Raw genomic sequence first — 20,410 nt, 5'->3', positions numbered from 1 at the left:
AACAGCGTAATGATTCACACAGGAGTGGCAGTATTCTTTCATTCTGTAATTAAAACCATCCTGGTGCCATCATCTGTTTTTTGGAGAGCAGCCAAACTACTGTTTGGCATTAAAATCACGCCTGCAGAGTTTCCTAAAAAGCCTTTTTACAGTGTCTGTCAGCCAGGTTTTCCAGGTTCAGCTTTTGTTAATGAAAAAACGTGTCATTGCATTAAATATTTATAAAAGCCCCATCTTTGGGAACTGTGTTTTTAAAAGGAGAGGTTAATAGGATACATTTTCTAGGGCATTTCACTCTTAACGCTCTGCTCTGTCCAAGAGAGTTTTTAGTTTTTAAAATTTAAAGTTGATATGCATAATGATATTTTGTAAATACGTTTTGTACTCTAGTTAATTTTTTAATAATTTTAATCACGGGGTGTACCGCAATCTCAGAGGATGGTTTGTGTCATTAGTTCTGTGTTTTGTTAGCATGATTGCGTAATGAGTCCATCACGTAGTCATTAGTGGTTGTATGCTGTTTTCGGTTTGAGCTTTAATTTTATAATTGCACTTCGGTGTGCAATTGACTTTGCTATGGAATGAGCACAGCGTGATTGACAGTATATTTGGAGTTTCAATTAAAGCACGCAGATGGAAAGGTTATGTTAGAGGAAACATTGTATGTCTGTGACTGACCTTCACTAGTTCCTGCCATGCATGTTTTTGGCATATACACCATTTCACGTCATCTCTCAGGGCTTTGAAAATGGCTAGTTTGGAAGGCTTCTGGAAGCACTCCAAATCGCAGCTCATTTTCACAACCTGGCACACACAACCGCCATTGTACAACAAGCTGCTTTTTATAAATCATTCCTTTAATGGCTGAGTAATTATTTTCATGTTAGAGATGCTGGAGCACTGTGGCAGATGTTTGTGTAACGTTCACAGCGTTCCAACAGTTTTACTTCTCTGTAATGCAAGTTTCCACCTGCTCATGGGGCCCGGGGCACTATTCCAGTTATTTTGAAAAAGTGCAATAACGACTTTTTTCTCATTCTTTCAGACGGATTGACTACAAATTAAAGAGAAAGGACAGCACCAAGTCCCTCCTCATCAAAACTGAACAGCTGCTGAGGATCGAAGACCACGACTTTGCCATGAGGCCTGGATTTGGAGGTTAGGACGTTTTGTTTGCTCCAATGATCAATTTCCATCTCCATCCTGAAAATCACAATTAGAGTGTTTTTAATAAATCAGATTAGAAATGGGCTGTACCATATTCTCAAATCAGAGGACAGAACGAGGTGGGCGTTACCATCTCTCTATTCTGGGGAGAGCGGCCGGGGGTGACTTTGACAGGGGGAGTGTGGTCCTGAATTCAAACATGACCCAGATTGTGCAAAACACAAATTAGACAATGGGTGTTGAGGACACAGATGTGCTTTGGTGCACAGTAATCTGGATTACATCCCAGGCCTGTTAAAACAGATGGAAAAGTGCATGATGTTATACCATTTTTATACGTTTGAACACTTAAGACATGCATTTCAATATATCAAATATTATAGCAAGTGGCTGTTTTTAAACAAAAACAGGCACAAACAGACTTTCCAATATTTTTTTTTTTTTTAAAGTGGTCATGAATTGAAAAATAAACTTTCCCTTGAGCTTTTGATATATAAAAGGTCATGGTAATATAAGGATATCCTGTACGTTTCAGAGCTGAAAACTTCCTTGTCAGTCAAAGAAAAGCTTTTATAGACACCAGGCCCAGCAAACGATCGATTTCAGAATGTGCCTCATCCTAAAGTCATCGTGTGGCAAATCACTGCCTCTACAGAATAATAAGCACGTATAATTCAGTAGCCCAGCCCACCGACTCATTGAGCTGTTTGGATCGTGCTAGCCAGCAGCAATAAACATGCCGAAAAAAGCAAGATATTACACTATTCCTGGTTGTCAAAGAACACAGTAAGCTTACTTTGTATCCTAATATTAGGAATGTGTGGTTGAACTTTATTTTTTAATGAAGTTCCAGCTCACATGGGGAAGACATTATACATGTGTTTGCTTCATTTCACTCCGGAATCATTTGTAAACTCAGTCTCAGGTTGATACTGGATTGTGCCTTTTAGGATCCGAGAGGAATGGTGAAGCACACTTATGTGAGTAAAACGTGTTTTTTATATGTAATGGTATTGCATTGTTAAATATCGTTTTGATTATGTGTACGTGTCTAACAGAACATACCTTAGAACGCTGTCACAGACTGGAGAATCCCATATTTGTTGGTTCATTGCGATTCGGGGTGAGACTCGGACATGTATAGGCCAGGACCCGCAATGTCCCGGGGCTATGTGTTTTCCAGACGGGCTACTAAAATCTTACATTTTAGTATTTCTTTCTTGATCTGCGCTGTTCACTCTCTTGACTTGATATTTGAATGGGAAGCTTATATCGGTTGATATAAGCGAGAACCATGTGCGCACACACGATTCTGCTTATATCCACCGATCGAGCGGGCCAAGTAATACAAATATAATATTCCAATTAATTGCGAGTGGATGAGAAATGAATCATTGTGTTTGTAAAGACGTTTACGAGCATTGTGATCGAGAGAATCACAAATGTCATTAGTTGACCTCAGACAACAGTATAAAAATAAAAAAGCCAGTTCATGACACCTTTAATAGTATATGATTTTAAATTAAGTTTACTTAGCTTTAAATGATAAAACAATGGATATACTGGGGAAGTTACTTTTGTGCATCCACTCAGAATCATTTTTTTTATTGTTCTGTTATTGTAAAGATATTGTTTGAGGTTTTGTTTAAATACTGATATAGAAATTAAAACTAATTTGAGACAAATTGCTCTAATATCCATGAACATAAAAAATAGATTTCAGCACACTTTTAAAAAGATTATATGGACTTTAAAAGAATATACTTAGTGTGAACAATGTAATGTTTTTGGGCACTGTGCATTTTATTTCTATTTTAATTTCTATTGAATTTCTGTTCCCACTTGAGTACATGTTTGTGAGTAATTTTCAGAATTTTCTGTTGCCTGTGAAATAAGGTTGAAATGTCCTTTCAAATGTAACGACAAGCATTTTTGTTAAACAAATGCTTCTTTCTATTTAAACTTAAATATCATGTATTTAAATCGATTGAAAAACATGACTCATAATCAAGTATTTTACATGCGATTTAGTTAGTCAACAGATCAATAGAAGTGTACTTTAAAGCGTGACAAAAGATTATTAAAACAATGATATAAAATGTATCTTAAAATAACACTTAAATATGACATTATTACAAAAACAACTTTTTAAAAGAATGTTAAGAAACATAGCCATGAACTCTCTTTATTTACAATTAAGCACACTTCTTATTCCCAAGGGCCTCCAACAATAATAAAAAAATCAATCGGATCTCCTTTAACCATTAAATAATAATGATATAACAACAGATTTCAACAGAAAAGACACCATACACACATGTAAGCATAATTCACTGTATTGCTTTCTTTCACCCAGCAGGGTGACGCGCTGATCTGCAGTGCTTTAACTATAAAAGAGGAAGGAGGCAAGAGGAGGAAGAGATGTTTAGATAAGAGTGTGTAGGCTTTCTTTTACATGATTAAGGAGATCAAAAGGTGGAACCAGCCTTTGAATGGTGTCCTTCAGTCAGTAACCGCTGTTAATTAATGATGGGACAAATAGGATTAGAGTAACATTTTGAGCTCCATATGCTCTCTCTGCTGGAGCAATGGAGGCGGATTCTCATAAGTTGATATCAAAGGCATCGCTGTTGTCCTGAACTGTTATGCAAATGTATGGTGTCTTCTGCTTTGCAGGATCTGCCATCCCTGTGGGCATTGATGTGCAGGTGGAGAGTATAGACAGCATCTCTGAAGTAAACATGGTAAAAGTCCATATTCTCTTTTTATTTGAATAGTGCCATGTTCTGGCTCCTCAATGGTTCCTTTAATGATTCTTTAGAGCTTTTCACACTTGAAGTCAGTCAACCCTGGGTCATTCTAAACCCCGGGTTAACTGAATCCTGGTTTATTTTGCTCCACGTTTCACACTGCTGCTCATACTTTACCCGGGGTGAACAATTAATGCTGAGTGTTCAGAAATTGACGTTTCACATTGAACATTCCTAAACCCTGGGTTAATGTTCTTATTTGCGGTGTCAGTGTCATGATTGGATGAATGCAGCACGCTCTTCACATAAAAGCTCTAGCATTGCACTACCTCGTATTTCCCTCTGTTCTATCGAGTTTATACTGAATAGATACTTTGGACTAAAAAGATAAGAATGAAACGGTCTCGTCTTCACTCAAATTGTCACGTTTTCTGTCAGCAGTTTAGATTTTTCCTCTCAAACGCTGAAATTGCTGTTTATATACAATGTGCAGTGCTTCTGTGAATGTCCAAACCATGCAAATATGAGTAAGTAATTGTTTGTCTGTTGCTAAGCATCTAGCTTTAAAATTCAAACACCGCATTTTCATACTGTACAATTTTTGTACCGCAATGTGGAGTTAAGGGTGCTGTATGTCAGTTTTTGACTGTACTTAAACATAAAAATACCATAATATGTTTGCAGATGTTTAGGAAACATGCTCACATACTCGTTTCTCCGAAAAACTATGCTACAGCTATTCAGTTATTCTACTTTGAAATGTGCATTCTGTGTCAGAATGTCTGTTTTTTTTGTCTGTGCGATAACACGTTGCCAATTTATCCAATAGTATTTCAACACGACAGGTTGCCAGTTGATGTATTGTTTATATCGTCAGAGATCGCAGATTCTACCCGACCTAAAAAGCCTCGGCAGCCACCTAAAAATCTCTATGAGCGGAAGCACATTAAAACGCGGATAAATCAACTCAACTTACAGTGTGTAAGTCTCCTTGCCTTCCATCGTCAATTGCATTCGTTCCTGTTGCGTGTTCTTAAACTGGCAACCTGCGTGAGCGTCGAGTCTGAGGAGAGGGTGGGACAAATGTAACAGAGGCCAGAGTCACTGTGCAAGTAAACCTCACTCCTCTGACCTTAAGAAACGCTTTAGCGACTGACACTAGGGGTTGTAGCCTTTAGCCTCTTTGTTAGAGCGTCCGACTCTCAGGGCTTACACTGGTGTCGTGACCCGGATGGGATTGAGGTTTAAGGGGGTTAGTGTAACAGAGGCCAGCTAGTAGTCACTGTGCAAGTAAACGTCACTCCTCTGACGTTAAGAGGCGCTCTAGTGACTGACGCTAGGGGTTGCAGCCTTTAGCCTCCTTGTAAGAGCATCTGACTCTCATCGGACTCAAACCCGAGTTCGAGTTCCAATTGGAGTGGGCAGTTCGAACAGGAGGGGTTACACAGCCTAGAAATCTTGACGCACCCTAACAGCAAATCTAATCTGCCGCGAGTGTCATCTAGCAACTCTCAATACACTGTAATAACTGTAAAAGCCAAACTCTGGTCGGGCCAATCACATCGTGTATAGAGTCGGTGGGTGGGGCTTAACATAATGACGGCAGAGTTGCACTTGCGTGCTACTAGTAAACACCGAAGCTGGAGAACGGCGGTATTTCTAATCAGCTCTGACCGCGACTCTGGAAGACTTGGAGTTAAGCTTTTCTCTGAGAAAAGAACAAAGAACGGCACTGAAGTCATTCTTAAAAAGGGAAGATGTGTTCGGAGTTTTGCTGACTGGATACGGCGAATGTTTAATCTGTCAACGAGCTCTGTTTCACCTTTGTTGCTCTGGTTGGTGGTAGCGTTATCCTATCGCGTGCAGAGGGAGTTTGAAAGACAACCGTTTATCCCGCCCCTCGGATTGAGCCCTGTCAATTGTGAGTTTCCAGACCAAACATCTTGATGTGGATCTGGCTTGTCAGGCTAGGCTTTTGATTCACTGAAAATAAATAACTAATATATGAATCAATCTATTAACAGAGTTGAACATAACTTGGTTCTGGTATTGGTTTATACAAATGGATCTAAATACAAACAAATTCACAATGTATCATCCTATATAAATGTATTATTTGCAAACTTGTTTAGTATTTAGAAAATGTTGGTCTTGTAAAAGTAGGTTCTACTAGGTTTGTTCTCACAAAGTTAATCTCAGCAATATAAAGGGTCTTCCTGGTAAATGTCAACAACTTTTATTTGCACCAAAATGCCAGTCACTGCCCTTCCTGTAATAAGTTGTCGTGTTTATCTATAAGGTCAGTAAAATGTAAAGGTCTCTCTCAGGACTTCACGATGACCCTGTACCTGAGGCATTATTGGAAGGATGAACGCTTGGCTTTTCCCTCCAGTAACAATCTGAGCCGCACATTCGACGGCCGGCTAGTGAAGAAGATATGGAAGCCTGATGTCTTTTTCGTCCATTCCAAGCGCTCCTTCATCCATGATACCACCATGGAGAACATAATGCTGAGGGTTTACCCAGACGGCAATATCCTTTACAGTGTCAGGTAGAAGCCTGCAACCTCTTCTTATTCATTTCCTTCATATGTAAATGTTTTAATGCTGAAATATTCTCTTTACTTTAGGATTACAGTTACTTCTCTGTGCTCAATGGACTTCAGTAGATTCCCGTTGGACACTCAGAATTGTTCCCTGGAACTGGAGAGCTGTGCGTGTCCACATCTTCAGTTCTTGTGTCATTTTTATTGAGTATCACCTACGTTGTTTTTTTAGTTGATATTTTACAGGTCCATGATCATTTCATTAAAGGATGTGAAACATTTCTGCCACCATTTTAAAAATCATGGTTTCAGAAAGGTGCTTGCAATGGAAATATGTGGAGTAATGCAATAAATGTTAAATTTTACACTGCTGGGAGGATATAGCAACAGCATTTTATTCTGGCGTGAGACTAGTGTGACAAAAACTGGATCATGAAAGATCTTTAAAGAACAAAACTAAGCACACCAACAGACACCAAAGGACGAGACCTGACCAAGAAGACAGAAAACACAAGGACTTAAATACACATAGGGTAATTGACTACTAATACAATCACGGAATGAAGGAAATAGGAAATGAACCAAATACAAACTAAAAGTCTACAAAACAAGAGCAGAGTCACAGAATGCATTACAGCTAGAGTGCTTAAATTATTTCTAAGTAGCTATTTGGCTATTGGTTAACTTTATCCAGTCTACTTTTAAACCCATGGATGACAAGGAGACATTTAAAACAATTCCTTGCTGCAACTGCCAGTCAAAGCTATTTTCTGTAGAAACCATTTCTCCACAAATGCCGTCGTTGTAGATACTAATATTTGAATCCAGAAAATTACTCTTCATATTATCCTTGTATTTAAACATGAATTAAAAAAACAGGCACACACATTTACCTCTTTATCAGCTTTTGCTCTTCTGTCCCATTCAGATGCATATAATGAGAACGACCTCATGTTGTACTGGAAAAATGGCAACGACTCTCTAAGGACGGATGAAATCGCCCTCTCTCAGTTCTTCATTGAAGAGTTCCACCCTTCACACGGTCTGGCCTTGTACAGCAGCACAGGTAAGAGACGCCCTTTTCTCTCTTCTTCTGTGTATTCATGCTACGACAAGTCTTGTGTGTTTGCTATAGTAGTAATATATCAGTAGGTCATTAATTACAGGCTTTACATGTGCTTCTGTTAGGCTGGTACAACAGGCTCTACATCAACTTCATCCTCAGAAGACACATATTCTTCTTCATGCTTCAAACGTATTTTCCCACTATGCTGATGGTGGTGCTGTCTTGGGTGTCTTTTTGGATCGACAGGCGGGCTGTACCGGCCCGTGTTTCACTTGGTGTGTAACACTTGTCCACACACATGCACTAGGGGGAAATCTCATAAATGATCTCGTCTTGTAAATCAATATAGTGTCACTCTGATAGTGTCTGCATGACATTGAGCCTTGTTAGACTGCGGCCCAGTGTGATGAACTTTTAACTTTCCTCATAATCGCTTAATAGTCTGGTGCTGTTCGGTCATTATTTAACAAAACATGTTAAGTGTGTTTTTCTTTTACTTTATCGGAATGGTACAAAACTTGGTAAAGATTTTGGCATTTACTGTGACACACACACACACACACACACACACACACACACACACACACAACAAAAACTATGGACATGATTCGAAAAGGTTAAATTGTCCTGAAAAAATAGTCACACTTTTATTGTTTGTGGTCAAATGTGACCACATTGGAAAAAATAAGAGACAAAATTCATCCATTGGAAACGTTTGGCACTGGGCACAAACACATTTCTACTGAAAGCAATTTTTTTGCGATATCAACCTCAAATTTTAAGTTTCCCCTTCAGCAATAATCTACCAAAGTCTGCACCTGAGCCCCAAAGCATTCAAGATTTATGACAGTTTAAATACAATCATTTCATTGAAATAGAGATAAAACGTACGCAAAAAACGCAAACCGCACCAGAGGGTTAAGTCATAATACTTTTCCCAAGATGAAAAGATTTGATTAGAAAATGCAGTTGTCAGTCTTATTAAATAAGTTTGTTGGCCTGAAGACACGTTTGCAGTCTTTTGTCTAATGTCTGGCAAGGAGAACAGCTCAATTAATGCTTCAATGTGCTCACTCGACGATCGTTTCACACTTTTGAATGTAACCAATAATAACCAAGCTATGTGTTTAATGCAAATGTTTATCACTAGAAAACAGCCTATAGCCTATATTTTTGTTGTGTTTACAGTGGGTAGCGCCATCATTATGAAATCTCATTGGTCTTTTTCTGATTGGGTGCGATTGTTAGGCGGTGATAGTTTTTTTTCCGTTCTTTTTTTCACTTGTTGCTGGTAATGTTACCCTAGGCTAGCCCTAAATTCTGATTGGTTGGGAGAAATCAACAAAGATGTTGATCAAGAAAGCACTGCATTTTGTAACAGTATCAATCTAAACGCGCTGCCACATTAGTGAAATTATGTGGACATAAAAAGTCCATTGTCTCTCTGTTGTCAATAGTGTAGCATTGCAAAGTATGCCTGGGGAAATATTTCGCCATCACACAAAATTCCTGAACACATGGATTCCTTTTGAAATGACTGGACTTCACCTGCGAAAATTCCCTGAACAATGAACAACTGTAACCGCACTTAACACCGCATCAGAGTACAGTACAACCAAGATGTTTTTTTAAGCACAATGTGTGTCTCTGCATGTGTGTTCAATCCAGGCATCACCACAGTGTTGACTATGTCCACCATTATTACGGGAGTGTCAGCATCCATGCCTCAGGTATCATATGTGAAAGCGGTGGACATCTATTTGTGGACGAGCTTCCTGTTTGTGTTTCTGTCCGTCATCGAGTACGCAGCTGTCAACTACTTCACCACCAAGGAGGAAATGAAGAAACTCAAACAATTAAAGGTCAAAGTTCATGACATTCTCGGTTCATTGACTCTAGGGTGGATAAAAATATCAGCTATTTTCAGTTTTATGATGGATTTCCATTACATATCATGAGAAGATGACAAATCCTTCCCTGTTGGTAAAATATTGTAATAGCTCATTAAATGCCTTAAAGCACGGGTGCAAAACTCAGTTTCTGGAGGGCCACAGCCTATAGAGTTTAGTTCCAAACCTGCTCCAACACGCATACCTGTAAACTGTGAAGGTCGCGCCGAGTATTGTTAAATATGGAACGGAGGATTGCTCTTGACGCCAAGCAACTGCGATACTAGACTTTTCTTAAAGTTATATAACTGAAAACAAAACAGGGTTCACAACTTGTCTAGATATGTTCACCGTGGTCCATTTATGTACACAAAGAGAATAAACTATATACAATCACATCTTAGTAATACAGGTGCGTATACACTAATAATTTAATTCAAAAAGTAAAACTTGGAATATATTCTACATTCATTAGACGTTAACTAAAATATATCTAGCTTTTTTCCTTTTACTCTGATTATGGCTTACAGCTCATGAATCTCCTTCAGCACAAATTACTGCATCAATGTGGCGTGCCATTGAGGCGAGCAGCCTGTGGTTTTGCTGAGGCATTATTGAAGCCCAGGTTGCTTTAATAGCGGCCTTAAGCTCATTTTTATCTTTGGGTCGGATGTTTCTCATCTTCCTCTTGACAATACCCCATATATTCTCTATGGGGTTCTGGTTAGGCAAGTTGGCTGGCCAGTCAAGCACAATAATATCATGGCGAGCAAACCAGTAAGTAGTAGTTTTGGCACTGTGGGCAGCTGCCAAGTCCTGCTGGAAAAGGAAATCACTATAACTTGTCAGCAGATGGAAGCATGATGCACTCTAAAATGTCCTGGTAGACAATTGCGTCGACTTTGGACTTGATGAAACACAGTGGACCAACACCAGCAGATGACATGGCACCCCAAATCATCTCTGACTGTGAAAACTTCACACTGGACAAGTTGGATTATGTGCCTCTCCACTCTTTCTCCAGACTCTGGAACCTTAATTTACAAATGAAATGCAAAATTTACTTTCAACTGAAAAGAGGGCTTTGGTCCACTCCACTGCTACAATCCAGTTTCTTTTCTCCTTAGCATTATAGCTTCTGACGTCTCTGGTTCAGGAGTGGCTTGGCACTAGGAATGTGAGGCAGTTGGGCAGTTGAGGCAGTTGTAGCCCATTTCTCATAGACGTCTGTGTGTGGTGGCTCTTGATGCACTGACTCCAGCTTCAGTCCACTTCTTGTGAAGCTCTCCCAAGTTCTTGTATCGGCCTTGTTTGAAAATCTTCTCAAGGCTGCGGTCATCAATGTAGCTTGTGCACCTTTTCCTGCCACACTGCCACAGATTAGATTACATTTTCACTTTCTTAAATAACTGATGAAAAATATTGTACTTTATGATATTCAATAAGTTGAAACCCAGAAATTAGAATTGGCATGCCACAAATCGTAGTATGTTGAAATGAGAATTCCAAAGATACCCAGATGGTATACTCGTTACCAGTTAGAATCCGAAATGCAGATCCATGCACACTCTAACGACTAATATTCGCACAACTCATTGCACATTGGACAAGGATTTGATTAGAATCTGACCACTGCGCAGCTATGACACAACCGGCCTTCAAAGGATCCAGCCTTCTGAATTGGGACGCAGCTGCAGTTTTCCAATAAGCCTGAAGGACTTGATTAGCTGGATCAGGTGTGTTTAATTAGGGTTGAAGCTCTGCGTGGCTATGGCCTTCCAGGAGTTTTGCACCCCTGCCTCAAAGGGATAGTTCAGCTATAAATGGACATAGGACAGAATTAAAAAAATATTAAAGATTCATATGTATTTAATCTACAGTCATGTCCTAAATGGACAAAAAGCCAAACAACTAAATGTACGCACTAAATTTTAAACCTTAAGTTAAACACTACCTGTCTGTGACACAATTTCAGTGGTTTACTGATGGGCAATTTTGATTTAGATCAAAATTTAAAATAAAATTTAAATCAAATATGGTGCTTATAGACTTCAATAACATCAAACATTTTCTGTCCTTGATTATCAAACATGATGTGAACGCTTTTTAACTTGTCTCTTGAACTTCCATAATATGTGGAATATATTATACTTTGAAAGATCTTACCACATAAATTCCAGAAAAAGTGTATTGTTATTGTCTCCTACAGCTTTCAGAATACGATGCATCTCAAGCCATGGCTTTCGATGGATGTTTCCATGACCAGGACATAGAGCTCAGCTCATTTCCTCGGCTGTCTGACCTAAACACGGACCCATGCGTGTCCTCGCAGAACTCCACAACGCCTGACCTCCCTCCCTTCCTGGGCACGCGCCTCCGTCGACGGCGTTCTATCCGCCAAAGTGTCAACCATATCATGAACAATAGTTACAAGATAGACTCCTATTCCAGATTTTTCTTTCCTTTAGCATACTTTCTCTTCAATATCATCTACTGGAGCATCTACTCCTGAGGGAGAGAAAACTGGCCAGCTCAGAGTTCATAAGACTTTCTGAATGAGTGTGATCACATGCCACAATTATAGAATTTACACTCCCACACACAAAAACTGTATCATAGGAAGAAAAAGAGTATAATAAATTATTTATTATGTTAGAATCTCAGATTCCTAACTTTCCTAAATTGTACAAAAGTGAAATAACATAAATTCATTAAACTACATACAGTGTTAAAATAAATTGATTGAACAGAACTATAATTGGCTAAACAGAACCTACTCAAAGACAATTTCAGACAGATTTGATTCCATTTAACATATAATTTCAGATACATTAGCACATTATTGTTTATAATTCCTATTTATGTAAGGATTACAAAACTGAAAATGACTACAAGATGTGGAAAAACAAATAAACAACAATATGGACAACTGGACACACTGATTTTTTCAGTCTTTCTTCAACATATCTGACAGATTGATATGGTCTTTAAGACAGAATTTCAGGCCAAAAAATTCTTCATTTTAAATGGAGTCCTTCATTAATTATAAAGCATCATTTTTTTTCAAGTACCACTGGCATCATCTGAGCTCAAAATATTATCATTATTATTGTTTAATACTGTTCACTGAAAATATATAGGACTTTAAAACCCTTTACACTGTAAAAATGGGGTGCAATATAAGGCTTCTGCTATATTTTTACGCATTGCCTCCCATAGGTCCTTTCTCTTCCAATTCATTCCTCAGCTGTGAGCAGCCTCGTTCAATAACAAACAAAATGCTTTACAGAATGTAACGCTCATTCAGAGAAACTGAAGACAGAAGACAATTTTTTTTATAGAGTCACTAGATTCACATCTTGGTAATACATTTTTCAGGCTAGAAACTGAATATTTAATGGTCTGTTTCTTCACCTGTTTTCCTATCTTGGTTTACAATCCTACTCCAAAAACTACACGGATCTGAGTCGTGGACCGAGTTGACTGTTGATCTCATTGAGGAGCACATCGTCATTCACTTCCCCTGACATGATCAGACTGTCGTCTATTGGTGAGCCTGTAACATGAAGTTTAACATTGATTAAAACATTCTTGATTTTTATTTGTACATTTCTTGCCAGATTTTAGTTGCCGAAGTGAGCAGAACTGACCAATGCCTTGGGATGGCACAGATTCATTGCTGCTCACTGAGCTTCGTGGTGCACTGGGGGTCCCTGAATTGGATGTAACCGCCGTCAGAATCGAACTCTTCTTGTTGTTGCTCTGTGTGGCTGTCCGACTCCACTCTGGAGAAAAAAAATGTTTGAGAGGTAAAATGGAGATGCCCATAAATCTAGTTACGGTAACATGCAGCCAGGTTTTAGCTTGGTAAAGGTATACCTGAATTTTCAGCCAATCGTAACCTGCCACAGCAGAGGTACATTCTCCACTGTTTACGGACAGTTTCCTTCAGAGCACAGTGGAAAACAAAAATAAAAAATCCTGAGAGAAAGAGAGCAAGAAAAAAATACTTTTCCATCAAGCGCTCAAGGTAATTGCATTATTGCATTGAAAAAAAATTTTTTATGCTTGCTTTTATGCATAAAGCAAATGATATAATATTGTTTCTCACCCTGTAGGGAATTTGTTATGGCAAACAGGTACATGAAGGCCAAATTGACGGGACCCCAGGCAAAAAAGGCAAAGCCCCATGTGAGCCCCAGCAGGAAAGTGAGTCCTGCGATGCTACGAAGGTCCTGCAAGCCGCTGCGGTACTGATTATTGTGGGGGTTTTGCCGCTTGATTCGTCTCAGATGGACCATCACCACCACAAACATGGCCAGGTTCAGCACAAATATGATGCAGAAGTATGCCACAACAGCTACATAGAATGCTATGTCATTCTTCAGCCAACAACTGGAAGAGAGAAATATAGAACCATCAAGAGCAAAGACATAATGAAGAGTGGTGCCTTTAAATTCGGAGTTGAATACTTACAAATCTTCTGTAGTTCCATCAGAAAACTTCCCATAGCTTATTAGGCCATAGTTGTCTTTGTTTACCGCAATCACAATAATGACGACAACCAAAGGGATTCCTGCAATAACACATCGCAGAATTAAATCAGCAATCATCTACAGCCACAACCCCCAGGGCTCATTTAGCAGCTGAACTCACCCCAGCCTGCCAGAGAAAACTTCAGCATGTATCTGGACATGAAGTTGTTGAAGACTTTGACGATGGCCAGGTACATATGCAGAGCCTCCAGCCCCATCCAGGTGAAGCAGACCAACAGGAAGTAGTGCAGGAAGAATGCTGTAGAAATGCACAGGCCTACTGCATTTGGGTACAACGCTAGCCACGAGTCCAACAAGAACACCAGGTTCAAGAGCAGCAGGGCGAAACACAAATGAATTAAGATCTTCGAAGGGATGTCCCGGCGGATTTTACTGGAATTAAACGAAAGAATTGGGTAAATAAATGCTTAAAATTAATAAATGCTTAAATAAAAATTAAAGTGTTATATAGGGACCAATTGTGATTTATCTCATTTTAGGGCTTACAGTATATACACTGAGAATGAGGATGTTACTCACTCAAATGCGAGGTAAGTGAGTAGAGTAACTGAGAGAAAGATGGCAGACACCCCACATCCAATGTAAGTGATGAAGGTTAAGATTTTGGCCTGTACAGGGTCATTTATGCCTTGCCGGCTAATATCCTTTGAAAACAAGTTCCAAAAAGATTAATGAGAGCATTGTATGACAAACCCAGAGATGTGTAATGCATACCTAATTCAGGGCTCAACAATAAGGATGGTCCAGTGTAAGAGAGTTTTGGTCCAGTTAAAAGTATATAGTACACAGTTTATTTAAAAAAATGTGTGTAAATTATTATTATTTGCAAATTGAATTTATTAAAATTGACATCCTATTTATTTAAAGAATCCAGAAAAATATTCAGCATGAAAACAGTTCAACATAAGAAATGAATCTTATGAACTAAAGAATGATTAGTAGAACGTGACACTGAAGACTGAAGTAATGATGGTTAAAAGAATCTGCTTTGCCATCACAAGAATAAATACAAAAGCATTTTTTGCAGTGTAGTCATATATTTTGTTTATTTAAAATATAATAGGCCTTTGCAATGTGCCTTTATTGACTATATTCTAGATTAACTACAACAAAAAAAGTTTTCCTTTGTCCTGTTGCTTAGCTCCATCTCAGTCACGCCTGAAGCTCAGCTCATTAAATGGGTCTTTTGTCTGATAAGGTGATACTCAGTAATATTCATGATCGTTCATGCCTCTTCACACATGGCCTTTGTAAAAAAAATAGTGTCTTACAAAATTTAAATCAATGTATTGATTTTATGTGAATTAGCAGGCTCAATGATTCTCATATCAGTTTGAAGCAAAAACTCTAGGCAACCACACCCATCAGTCAAGTTTTGTGGCCACATATCTATTGTGTGTTTTGAGGCCTTCATTTTAAAACATGTTTTTTTGTTTTTTTACAACCCATGCATAAAACATTATTCTGTCAAAAATGTCAGAGCATGTCAAAACTTCTAAAGGGCCCCAAAACAGCCCAGACTCCTAAGGGTTAAAACTGAAAGGAGTTAAATTGTAATAATAATTCAAAACATTGCAGTTTTTACAGAGTTTTTTAATCAAATTAATGCAGACTTGGTGAGCATAAGACATTTTACCAACCACAAATGCTTAAACTGTATCAGCGAATGTTCAGTGAATATTTTGACAGGCCAAAAAGAAAATCCATTGTTAAAGCCTGCGGTTATGACTCGGTTCGATTATAATCAGATCAGTTTGATCCATTATACATTTCTAAAGAGGATGGATGTGGACATTTTTGGGAACAATCCCACACATTGTCATACTTACCAACAGCACAGCAAAGCTGGTCAGGTGATTGCAGCTGCAGATGGTTTCGTTCTCGGTACTGCTGTTCTTGACATAGCAGCCGTTGGCATTCCAGCCTCCTGAACCTCCTAGAAAATCCAAAACACATAGGAATTATAAGACATTAATTAAGAAATTAGACAGATCACACATTTCATCCGGCTCCGTTTCTCGGGAATTCTGGGAGGTATATCCCACCGTTTTGGTCAAAGTCCCAAAACACACAGGAAGCTACATAGTTCCCCTGTGGAAGAGGATTTAAGAGATAGATCAGACAGGTTTCAGCTGGCAGTGACTTGATGTACAGTTAATATGTGAGCACACACACCGCAACGGGCTGTTTATTCCTCAGAGTAAACTCGACATTCTCCCTCAAGTTTTTGATTGACAGGTTAGCCACACTAGAACCCAGAATGTGGCTGTTCAGCATATGATTCAAATTTTTATCCTGTAGATACATAGAAAACAAAGAATAAACTAAAGAAAAAAGGCAGATTCAAATGTGACATCAGCTTAATTTCTGAAAAAGGTTTCTAGTCAGGCTGAAATGTTTTATGGTGATTTATTGTATCATTTTTGAAGCTTAAATGCATGATAAATGATTGGAAAAGACATGAACAACATAAGGGTGAGTAAATGACAGAATTTTCTTTTTTCTTCAAAAATGTTCTATTAATCTGAGGGCAACTGCAAAGGTTGTGTACAAACATCTTGTTCTTGATTTCTGATGGTGCTGCCACCTTAAATATATAAAATAAATCAACCCAGTTTTACCTGAAAAAATGTGCTTTTCTGAAAGAAGGTGAACTGGGCTCTTGAGGCTATCTTCTGTTGTTCTGGAGTGAGGCTCTCTGTCAGGGATGCAGGTAGTGTTATTTTGCCCATTAAGGAGGAACTTTCCACAGCCCTGACTTGTCTTTGAAATCCTTTAGTGACCTGTAAAACCCATTTTTTTTTAAAACATGCACCAAATTTGAAGTCGTTGTACTTCCAAAGTGTTAATGAATTTGCTTTGGAATTAATTACCTGTGGGTTTAAGGGATCTACAATTGAGAAGGATGTTGCCCCAAAATTGGTGCCATCAACTTTGGTCACAGTCAAAGCGAGTGAATCAAATACAAGGTTCTCAGTCTGGTCCCGAATCACAAGTTTTAGAGCCAAATTATCCACAGCTTTGATTAATCTACAAAACACAATGTAATATTTACATCCAATATTTCATGTTTGACAGTGTCAGACTGTTTTGAATGTTGTGTTTCACATGTATCTCACCGATTAGAGGATTCAGCAAGAGAATCTGTAGAGCTGTTTAGAAAGTTGTTTATAACAGACAGCACTGTTCGGCCCAGATCCAGACTAATATTGGGTGCAGAGAGAAGATTCTCTAGCTGGTTGACCAGCTGATTCACCTGAGTTGAGTTTAGAGATGCCACATTTTGTGTTTGATTCAGAAGATTGCTAGCCACTGTGTCTGGGCTTTTAGTTGTTGCTTCTGAAAAAGGAGCAAATTAAACGAGTTGTTGTTATAGATGCACATACTTTGGCCTTGAAAAAAATATTTGGACATGTTTTGATAATTAAATCACAATGCCTGCATTTCATTAAATTTGATACAAAATATTAAGTGGCATCTGAAAACATTTGCTAAAGACTTTCTCAGAACTTTTGTTATTGTTAAAAGATAATTCTACTTGGGATGATATTTTATGATGCAAAGAGATTGATATATTTAAAGTCAGTGGGATCAAATACTGTTTAGACCCCACTGAGTTTCATTTTATGAACAATAAAAACAATAAGAAATTGTTCCCAATAATTGTATTTTGTGTTCCACAGAAGGAACAAATATATAATAATACATGTTTGAAACAACATGAGGGTGAGTAAATAATGACCACATTACACATTTTTGGGTAAACTATCCCCTTTAAATAGGACTTAAGTGTCTCGGTACTATTGATGCCACTGTTGTGTATGCATGAACCTAGAAAGAGCACTTATATTTGGAATGTCAAGTCAAGAAACTAGAGTAAGTTTTAGAATGTTGAATCAAGAAACATAGTCAAACCTGAAGTTGTTGTCGGGTTAATGAAGGGTGTTGTTGGCACAGCTGGAACAGCAGGCCTTGTGGTGACTGCAGTTGTGTCACTTCTGTTAGTCGTTGGAGGTGGAGTAATGATTGGAGCTGCTGTTGTGGAACTGGAGCTGTTCTGAGGAGAGCTTGGAAGTATGGCTGGCAGAGAAGTTGTGGGGGCTGTGCTGCTATTTGTGACAATGCTAATAATAGTAGCATTTGTTGGTATGTTGTTTGGAATTGGACTGAATGTTGTAGTTGTATTACTGATTGTATTTTCAGTAGAGACTATTTCTATTGTGTCATTTGACTGTGTTGTGTCTGTTGTGACACGCTTTGAAGTGGATTCAATTGGCCCACTGGTAATATTTTCTGTTGATGGAAAGGTTGTTGTATGTATCTGTGTTGTGTTTGTGAAGTGGAATTGTGTTGTATTAACTGCAGGGCTTACTGTTGTGTTAAACTGAGATGTGCTATTGGAGGTCTCTGTTGTGTTGATGCTTCGATTGACATCAGTCCCATTGAGGCTGGTCTCATTCAATGGAACATGTGTTGTGCTATATTCTGATGTGCTATTGGAGGTCTCTGTTGTGTTGATGCTTTGATTGACATAAGTCACATTCAATGGAACATGTGTTGTGCTATATTCTGATGTGCTATTGGAGGTCTCTGTTGTGTTGATGCTTCGATTGACATCAGTCCCATTGGAGCTGGTTACATTCAATGGAACATGTGTTGTGCTATATTCTGATGTGCTATTGGAGGACTCTGTTGTGTTGATGCTTCGATTAACATCAGTCACATTCAATGGAACATGTGTTGTGCTATATTCTGATGTGCTATTGGAGGACTCTGTTGTGTTGGTGCTTCGATTAACATCAGTCACATTCAATGGAACATGTGTTGTGCTATATTCTGATGTGCTATTGGAGGACTCTGTTGTGTTGATGCTTCGATTAACATCAGTCACATTCAATGGAACATGTGTTGTGCTATATTCTGATGTGCTATTGGAGGACTCTGTTGTGTTGGTGCTTCGATTAACATCAGTCACATTCAATGGAACATGTGTTGTGCTATATTCTGATGTGCTATTGGAGGACTCTGTTGTGTTGGTGCTTCGATTAACATCAGTCACATTCAATGGAACATGTGTTGTGCTATATTCTGATGTGCTATTGGAGGACTCTGTTGTGTTGATGCTTCGAATGACATCAGTCCCATTGGAGCTGGTTACATTCAATGGAACATGTGTTGTGTTCAATGTAAAGGCTGTTGTATTTGATTGTGTTGTATTCAGCAAGGGATCAGTTATGTTGGAATAAGTTACATTGGGAAAAAAAGTTGTGAAATTAAGTGTATTTATTGTAGTACTGACTTGTGGTGTATATGTTGTGGTATCTGTTTCAGCATCTGTAGTCTCCAGTGTAGAATTATTCAGAAGTTGTGTTGTGTCATACGGAATGGCGGTTGTATTGAATTCAGTTGTATTGACAAGAGGTTGAGTTGTGTCTGATTCATTTATGTTAATTGGTGATTCTGTTGTGTGTGCTAGGGTTGTATCATTTGAGGTTTTTGTAATTGTGGTGGTGTGTTGTGTTGTGTTTAATGGGGGTGCTGTTGCATTTAAGTGTAATGTGCTTTGTGATGGTATTAAAAAGTTAAACAGTGTTGTATTTGGCGGAAAGGTTGGGGTGGTGAACTCTGCACCAGATAATTGAGAACTACTTGTGTAAGGTTTTGTCACATTTTCTGTCGTAACTGTTGCCATGACTGTTGTATGATTTAGTGCAGCTGAGTTGAGTGGTACGACAGTTGTATTAAGTGGAGTGATGGATGTATTAATAGTTGTTATAGTTGTATCCAGTGTTGTGTCTGTCATAATAGTTGTGTTAAATGATGTGACTGTTGTATTGACTAGAGGGATTGTTGCATTGTGACTTGTGACAGTTACTCTGAGTGTTGTACCTGTTGTATTAATGTGTGGTGTTATGCTGAGTGGTGTGACTGGTGTACTTGCTGTATGAACAGGTGAGGTTGTTATATTGTGAGTTGTATCTGTTGTACTGACAGGTGAGGTTGTTATATTGGGTGTAGTATCTGTTGTACTGACTGGTGAGGTTTTTATATTGAGTGTTGTATCTGTTGTATTGACCTGTGAGGTTGTTATATTGGGTGTTGTATCTGTTGTATTGACCAGTGAGGTTGTTATATTGGGTGTTGTATCTGTTGTATTGACCGGTGATTTTATTATATTGTTTGTTGTATCTGTTGTATTGACCAGTGAGGTTGTTATATTGGGTGTTGTATCTGTTGTACTGACTGGTGAGGTTAATATATTGTGTATTGTATCTGTTGTATTGACCAGTGAGGTTGTTATATTGGGTGTTGTATCTGTTGTACTGACTGGTGAGTTTGTTATATTGTGTGTTGTATCTGTTGTATTGACCGGTGATTTTATTATATTGTTTGTTGTATCTGTTGTATTGACCAGTGAGGTTGTTATATTGGGTGTT

At 38.5% G+C, this 20,410-nt stretch overlaps 2 protein-coding genes across 3 annotated transcripts in view; one reads left to right on the top strand and one right to left on the bottom strand.

Moving 5' to 3' along the window:
• Positions 1-11,938, top strand: part of LOC137063782 (gamma-aminobutyric acid receptor subunit rho-3) — a 24,215-nt gene extending 12,277 nt beyond the window's left edge. For both annotated transcript variants that reach the window (XM_067435055.1, XM_067435054.1), the window contains 8 exons: positions 1,046-1,158; positions 3,844-3,911; positions 6,245-6,468; positions 6,547-6,629; positions 7,391-7,528; positions 7,651-7,803; positions 9,197-9,390; positions 11,627-11,938. In XM_067435055.1, the coding sequence (XP_067291156.1) occupies positions 1,140-1,158; positions 3,844-3,911; positions 6,245-6,468; positions 6,547-6,629; positions 7,391-7,528; positions 7,651-7,803; positions 9,197-9,390; positions 11,627-11,929 (1,182 nt within the window). In that variant the 5' untranslated portion in view covers positions 1,046-1,139 and the 3' untranslated portion in view covers positions 11,930-11,938. The remainder of the gene's footprint in view (positions 1-1,045; positions 1,159-3,843; positions 3,912-6,244; positions 6,469-6,546; positions 6,630-7,390; positions 7,529-7,650; positions 7,804-9,196; positions 9,391-11,626) is intronic.
• Positions 11,939-12,842: 904 nt separating this feature from the next.
• On the bottom strand, positions 12,843-20,128 carry adgrg2a (adhesion G protein-coupled receptor G2a). Its single transcript, XM_067435053.1, has 14 exons — positions 17,889-20,128; positions 17,093-17,312; positions 16,847-17,003; positions 16,595-16,756; positions 16,149-16,268; positions 16,019-16,064; positions 15,803-15,909; positions 14,493-14,617; positions 14,074-14,345; positions 13,894-13,993; positions 13,529-13,812; positions 13,297-13,398; positions 13,068-13,202; positions 12,843-12,973 (listed from the first exon to the last, which is right to left on the bottom strand). The coding sequence occupies exons 1-14, from the start codon at positions 19,774-19,776 to the stop codon at positions 12,870-12,872; spliced, it is 3,822 nt and encodes a 1,273-aa protein (XP_067291154.1). The 5' UTR covers positions 19,777-20,128; the 3' UTR covers positions 12,843-12,869.
• Between the last annotated feature and the right edge of the window lie 282 nt (positions 20,129-20,410).

Source organism: Pseudorasbora parva, chromosome 24 (genome assembly GCF_024679245.1).
Source record: "Pseudorasbora parva isolate DD20220531a chromosome 24, ASM2467924v1, whole genome shotgun sequence".
Lineage (NCBI taxonomy): Eukaryota > Metazoa > Chordata > Actinopteri > Cypriniformes > Gobionidae > Pseudorasbora > Pseudorasbora parva.
Note: the sequence above shows the minus strand (reverse complement) of the source record. Positions and strands in the feature narration are given on the sequence as shown.